We start from the raw sequence: 7,538 nt of genomic DNA, 5'->3' as shown, positions 1-7,538 counted from the left end.
AATCGGACACTATGCAACTTCATGTCCGTCAAAACCGACCAAACTGAATGCCGCAGGATGTCCAGCACCTGCGAAAGGTCTGATAACAGGGTTGCATGGGTTCTAACTCTCTTGTGATTGATTGTGTGTTATGTGTGATTGCGTGCTTAGTTTAGTTTTTGCATTGAATGTTTTATTCTTGTTATGCATTAAGAACATTACTGTTAGAATTAGCGGAAAAGACTAAGAGTTTGGTGAGATTAGAAAGAGGATTTTGTGTAGAACACTTAGAATAATCAAAGAATAGGTTCTCGATATATTGAGATATGTTTTACAATGTGATTACATCTTTAAGTAGGAGAGTTTGCTAGGGCAATTCTCCTTTACACGTAAGGAAACACAAGATATGACCATAAAGAGAGAGAGACGCTTTCCTACAATATAACCTTTCCTTTTTCTACACCTCCAACGGCTATATTGGAAGATTCCGGATCCTTGTAAGACTTTAGCTTCCTTCCTTCTCCTCTTGTTGTGCTAAACCGTATGGACAACCTTGGTTAATACCCCCCCTAAAGCTTAGCCGAATGCTATGGCTAAGCTTGGAACCCGTGAAGCATCACCTCATTAAAAACCTTAACATATAAAACCTCATGGGATAAAACTATGTTAAGGGAAAAAGAGTGTGATGTCCACGAATTAGGGAAGTGCATCAAGGATGTGTGAGGTCTACAAGTCCAATTTTGCAATGAATATGTTCACAAACCTTAGGACATGCAGCCTTGGTGAAAATGTCTGCTAGTTGATCTTCACTCATAGTGTAACATGGTAGGACCACCCCTTCTTTGATGTTCTCACGAACTTTGTGGCAGTCTACTTCAATGTGTTTGGTTCTCTCGTGAAAGAATGAGTTGGTAGCTATGTGTATCGCCGCTTGATTGTCACAATGCATAGTCATAGGTTGTTTTGATTCAATGCCAAGATCCTCTAGGAGCGCCTTCAACCATGTTAATTCATTTGTGAGCTTCCTCATTGCTCGATACTCAGCCTCGGCACTAGAGCTTGACACCACTTTTTGCTTCTTTGACTTCCATGTCACTAAGTTGCCTCCAATGAAAGTACAATACCCAGTGGTAGATCGTCGGTCTATAGTATCCCCGACATAATCCGCATAAGAGTAACCCACTATCTCCGTATTAGAGTTCTTGCCCATCCAAATGCCTTGACCCGGAGTTCCTTTTAGATAGCTCAGAATTCTTTCCACCATGCTCCACTGATACTTGGTCGGGGCCTTCATATGTTGACTCACCTGATTCATAGCATAGCTGATATCAGGTCGTGTAATGGTTAAGTAAATCAACTTACCTACAAGCCGTCTATATCTGGTGACATCCTCATACGGCTCATCCAATGGTTCCCGCGGCTTTCCTTCCTTTGCCCGGATGTTCTCCCCCTTTCGCTTGAGCTGGTAATCTTCATCTAGAGGAGTTAGGACATGTTTAACACCAAACTTCCCTGTTTCACTAAACAAATCAAGAGTATACTTCCTTTGCGAAAGAAATAAGCCTTCCGGAGAATGACAAATTTCAATTCTTAGGAAGTATTTTAGCTCACCAAGATCCTTGATATCAAAAATAGATCCTTGTTGTCACCGGTGACAATGATATTATCGACATATATTAGCACCATAATGAGTCCGAGATCAGTCTGAAGCGTTAAAAGCGTATGGTCAGCCTCTGATTGCCGGAAGCCACGGGCTTTGAGGGTGGAGCTAAGTTTGTGGTACCAAGCGCGAGGAGATTGTTTGAGACCGTAGATAGCTTTGCGAAGGAGAAGAACTTTCCCTGGAGCAACAATGTCTTCTAATCCTGGTGGTGGTGTCATATAAACTTCATCGTCGAGTTCACCTTGAAGGAAAGCATTTTTGACATCCATCTGCCACAGCTCCCATGATAGGTTAACCGCCAATGAGAGTACGACTCGCACAGTGTGTAACTTAGCCACCGGAGCAAAAGTTTCCGTGTAGTCTGCACCATAGGTTTGAGTAAAACCACGAGCAACCAACCGAGCTTTATAGCGTTCAATGTCACCATTGCTTAAGTACTTGATAGTGAAGACCCATTTGGAGCTAACTGCCTTTTTGCCTTTAGGGAGGTCAGCTTCGTCCCAAGTATGGTTACGGATCATGGCTCTCGTTTCATCTTTAATAGCACCTAACCATTCATCGTGCCTGGGCCTCTTCATAGGTTTGAGGAATCCATTGATCTTCAATTTTACCAAAGAAGGCTTGGTGATCAGGAGATAGGAGCTCAAGTGAGCAGACCGCTTGAATAGGATGAGCCACAGCTTGATTGTTGTAGTAGACCCGTTTGTGAGACCGAATGCGTTCACACCTGCGTAGAGGTTGGTGTGTAGGGCCTTGGTCTGCTTGTGTGGTGACGGGATCGTCAGTAGCAGTTGCCTCCTCCGAGTGTGAAGACCGTTGTTCAAATTAGCTTGTATCACTCTCTATTGATTTGCTTGGATCGATATGGGGTGAGACATCAAGTGTGGTGGGATGAATAGTTTTCATCTCGGCATTATGTGGTTTGGTTGGAGCACTTCTCGGTTCTGAGGGAGAGTTCCCGACATGATCAAGTAGAAACCTTAAGCTAGCCGCTAAATCAGTGGGCGAATCCGAGAGATCTTTAAGACTGTGCCAATCCTTGTTGTTGAAGTAACCCACATTTTCCATGAACTTTACATCTCTAGAGACATACAGGCGGCTTGTGGTTGGGTCATAGCACTTATACCCCTTTTGTGTTGTGGAATATCCAATGAACATGCACTCGTTGCTCTTAGCATCGAGTTTACTCCGCTGTTCCCCGGGCACTAAAACAAAGCAAACACAACCAAACACACGTAAGTGTTCCAAAGATGGTTTAAGTTTATTTAGTACCTCAAACGGAGACAGATCATTGAGAACTTTTGTTGGTGTCCTATTTATGAGGTAGCATGTCGTCATGACCGTATCACCCCAAAATCTCTTAGTGACATTTGTGTGGAACATCATCGACCTTGCAACCTCCATAAGATGTCGGTTCTTCCTCTCAGCCACACCATTTTGTTGGGGCGTATATGGGCAGCTCGTTTGTTGTAAGATGCCATGCTTAGTAAGATGCTCTTTAAACTTGTGACTTATGTACTCGCCCCCATTGTCTGATCAAAGTACCTTTATTTTAGCATTGAAATGATTAGTAACATAATTTTGAAAATTAACAAAGGCATCAAACACCCTATGTTTAGATGGTAACAAGGTAATCCAAGTATATTTAGATTTTTCATCAATGAATGTCACAAAGTACTTGTTATTATCCCTAGATAGGCATGGTGAAGTCCATACATCTAAATGCACTAAATCAAAACAATGATCATAAATAGTATTAGACTTAGGGAAAATCGATTTGCAATGTTTTCCAAGAATACAAGACTCACAACTTGAGTTATCAAAATGAACATTAGGCAACATTAATTCAAGAGCACGAGAATGGGGATGGCCTACCCTAGCATGCCACATAATATCCGAACTAGCAACAAAAGATAACTTAAAAGAAGTAGGCGAATTTGATGAGGTATTCTCTAGGACATAAAGATCTCCACTAGCATTTCCTCCTCCAAGAACCTTTCCCGTCTGAATATCCTGAAAATGAACACTATTAGGACCAAAGATGGTGTAGCAGTTCAAGTCGTTAGTGGGTTTTTTAACCGATAACAGATTTGATGTAAAGGTAGGCATAAATAAAGCTTTTGAGTTTTTGTCAAATAACTTCAACTCCCCTATTCCTTTTACTGGTATTCGATCTCCATTAGCAATAAAAACTTTACCTAAGGCGGGCTTTATGTTGTCTAATAGACTAGGGTTACTTATCATATGGTGAGAAGCACCCGAGTCAACAACAAGAGAACTACTCGGTTTAGAGGCAAAGAAAGTGATACCAGAATCCTTGAGTGAAGCAACGGATCTAATAAGTGCCTCTAGGTCGGATTTTCTCACCACCTCACCATAGGATGCTGTCATCACTGCTTCATCACCTTGCCTAGACGAGCCCATTCCTTTCTCGCTAGTCGCCTCCTTGGAGAGATTGGCTTTGAACTTTGCCGGCTTGAGATGTGGGTGAAGGATCCAGCACTTATTCTTCATATGGCCTTTCTTCTTGCAGTGATCACATATCCACACTCTTCTATCTTCTTGTTTATACACTCCTTTGTTGGCTGTGACAAGCTCTCCCTTTCTGCTGAAAAGATCTAGAGATCCCTGCTCCTTTTGAATTTGAGAACATATTTCTTCAAAGTTGGGAAGTTTGTCCGCTCTTAGAATATGCTTCAAGAGGTCGTTGAAAGCCGGATTCAAGGTGAGAAGAAGACCAAAGACTTTATCTTGTTCCTTCCTCTCGTTAAGTATCACCGGATCTTTAGTACTTGGCCGTAGAGCTTCAAGTTCCGACCATAGTGCTCTAAACTTGCCAAGTTGCTTGGTAAATTCTAAGTCTTCTTGAGTAAGACTGTTGATGGCTCGTTTGACTTCAAAGACTCGAGTCAGATTCGAGACATTCCCATAGACGTTCTTGAGTGTCTCTCACAGATCCTTAGCCGTCTTGCAGTTAGAGTAGTCTTCGAGAATCGGAGCATCAAGAGAGTTTTGAAGAACAAACAGGACGACTTGGTCTTCTTGGAACCATTTTGCCTCTCTCTCCGCTTCCTTTTCTTGTTCTTCCTCCTTGGAAGCACCTTTTTTTTTCTCCTTTAGAGGTTTGTTTCGGGACATAATCCATTTCGACATGGCTCCAAAGTCCTCGACCTCCAAGGGCAGTTCTTGTGGTTCTAGTCCACAACAGATAATTCGTTCCTTTGAGAACGACCGGAGTAACAATCGGCTTAGTGTTTTCCATGATAGAATCCAGCGTATAAACCAAGAGATTTTTTAGAAAGATTTGATAGTAAGATCTAGAATGAGATGAGGTAGAAGTTTTTGAGATTAGAATCAGAAAACTTGCTCTGATACCATGTTAGAATTAGCGGAAGAGACTAAGAGTTTGGTGAGATTAAAAAGAGGATTTTGTGTAGAACACTTAGAATAATCAAAGAATAGGTTCTCGATATATTGAGATATGTTTTACAATGTGATTACGTCTTTAAGTAGGAGAGTTTTCTAGGGCAACTCTCCTTTACACATAAGGAAGCACAAGATATGATCATAAAGAGAGAGAGACGCTTTCCTACAATATAACCTTTCCTTTTTCTACACCTCCAATGGCTATATTGGAAGATTCCGGATCCTTGTAAGACATTAGCTTCCTTCCTTCTCCTCTTGTCGTGGTAAACCGTATGGACAACCTTGGTTAATAATTACTAGTTGGTGGTAACCCCACCCATGTATTGTTCGATTTGGGAACGTCCAATAGTTTTGTGACTCCCGAAGTAGCCGGTAAGTTCGGGGAATTGTGTGAGGAGGAGGAAGTGAATATCAATGTTTACACCGCTGGTAATCAACCGCCACTCAAGACCAGAAGGATGTTCAGGGAAGTGTCGATAGTCTTGCAAGATACAAATCTTCCAGTGAATCTGCTAGTAATGCCGATTGAGAGATTTGATGATATACTGGGAATGGATTGGTTATCGGAACACCAAGCCCATCTAGACTGCAGCAGGAGCAGAGTCTATTTTGAAAATGGAGGAAGGACACCTCTAGTTTTCTACGGAATTAGCCCAAGCAAAAGGGCATATTTTGCATCAGCAATAAGAATTGGAAATTCTTTTGAAGAAGGGGATGTTTACCTAGTCACTCTTACCGCCACTGGAGGAGATGACAAGGAAGACCCGGAAGTTAAAGACATCACAGTTGTCAATGACTATGAAGATGTATTCAGGCCGTTAGAAGGATTTCCTCCACCAAGAATTCATCCTTTTACCATAAACCTGGAGCCCGGAGCAACCCCAATTGCTAAGGCGCCGTATCGGATGGCACCAGCTGAGTTAGCCAAACTCAAGACTCAGCTGGAGGACTTGTTAGAAAAAGGATTCATTTGACCAAATTCATCGCCATGGGGAGCCCCAGTGCTATTCGTCAAGAAGAAAGACAAAAGCATGCGCTTGTGCATTGATTACCGAGGGATCAACAACATAACCATCGAGGACAAGTATCTGTTGACACGGATTGATGAGCTGTTAGATCAACTCAGGGGAGCAAGCTGGTTTTCGAAGATTGATTTAGCCTCCGGCTACCACCAGATTTCGATCTCAGAACCAGATGTGATGAAGACTGCCTTTCAAACAAGATATGGCAAGTACGAGTTTGTAGTGATGCTGTTTGGACTTACCAACGCTCCAGCAGCATTCATGCAACTAATGAACGAAGTTTTTCATGACTATTTGGATCGATTCGTGATAATATTCATCGATGACCTCCTTATATACTCGTGGAGTGTCGAAGAACATGAAGAACATTTGAGGATGGTGTTAGAACGACTAACAGAGAAGAAGCTGTTTGCCAAGTTCAGCAAGTGCATATTTTGGCAAATGGAAATTGGGTTCCTAGGACATCGAGTCTTAGAACAAGCAGTGTCCGCCGACCCAGAGAAGATTGCCGCGATCCAAGATTAGCCCAGGCCAACTTCAATAACTGAGGTTCGAAGTTTCTTAGGCCTTGCAGGCTATTATCGTAAATTCGTAAAAGGGTTTTCATCTATCGCTAAACCCATGACGCGTCTCACCGGAAAAGGGGTACCATTCATTTGGAGTGAAGAAGTGGAGGAAGCCTTTAAGAAGTTAAAGGAAGCACTGACGACGGCACCAATTTTAGCCCTGCCAGAACCAAATCAGCCTTATGCCGTGTACATCGACGCATCAAGAGTTGGAGTTGGATGTGTGTTGATGCAAGGAGACAAGGTAATCGCCTATGCCTCTAGGCAATTAAGGAAGCAAAAAGAGAATTACCCCATGCACGACCTAGAGATGGTAGCCGTGGTATTCGCGTTAAGGATATGGAGATCATACCTTTACGGAGAAGCAGTTCAGGTATTTATGGATCACCAAAGTCTTAAATACTTGTTCACGCAACCAGACCTCAATTTGCGCCAGTGAAGATGGATGGAGTTCATTGACGATTACGACTTGAAGAGCCAGTACCATCCAAGCAAAGCGAATGTAGTGGCAGATGGGTTAAGCCGCCAGAAGGTAGAGGTCGATGTCGAGACAGACGTAGAGTCACTAGCTGACAAGTTGAAGAAGGTAAGGCTTCTAGCCTTAGAAGGAGAATCTAATGAACCGTTGGGTTTACATGTCGTGACTCAAGCAAGTCTAGTTCAACAAATTCGCAAAGAGCAGCCCAAGGAAGAGAACTTGAAGAAGATAGTTGAAGAATTGAGAAGTTTAGATGGACCGAATGCTAGTGGTTACCACTTGGCAGATGACGGCACCTTACTTCTTAATGGGAGAATCACCGCACCTGACGAGATCAGACTGCGACAGGAGATCCTAAGAGCAGCCCACAGTTCAGCATTGAGTATCCACCCTGGTAGTACCAA

General features: G+C 42.7%; 1 protein-coding gene across 1 annotated transcript; it reads left to right on the top strand.

The window, feature by feature from the left end:
• LOC109131230 (RNA-directed DNA polymerase homolog) lies at positions 6,100–6,615 on the top strand. The gene has a single exon (XM_019241923.1). The coding sequence runs from the start codon at positions 6,100–6,102 to the stop codon at positions 6,613–6,615; it is 516 nt and encodes a 171-aa protein (XP_019097468.1).

The sequence above is a fragment of the Camelina sativa genome, chromosome 20 (assembly GCF_000633955.1).
Source record: "Camelina sativa cultivar DH55 chromosome 20, Cs, whole genome shotgun sequence".
Taxonomy (NCBI): domain Eukaryota; kingdom Viridiplantae; phylum Streptophyta; class Magnoliopsida; order Brassicales; family Brassicaceae; genus Camelina; species Camelina sativa.
The sequence above is the reverse complement of the archived record's forward strand: the minus strand, read 5'-3'. Positions and strand labels throughout refer to the sequence as shown.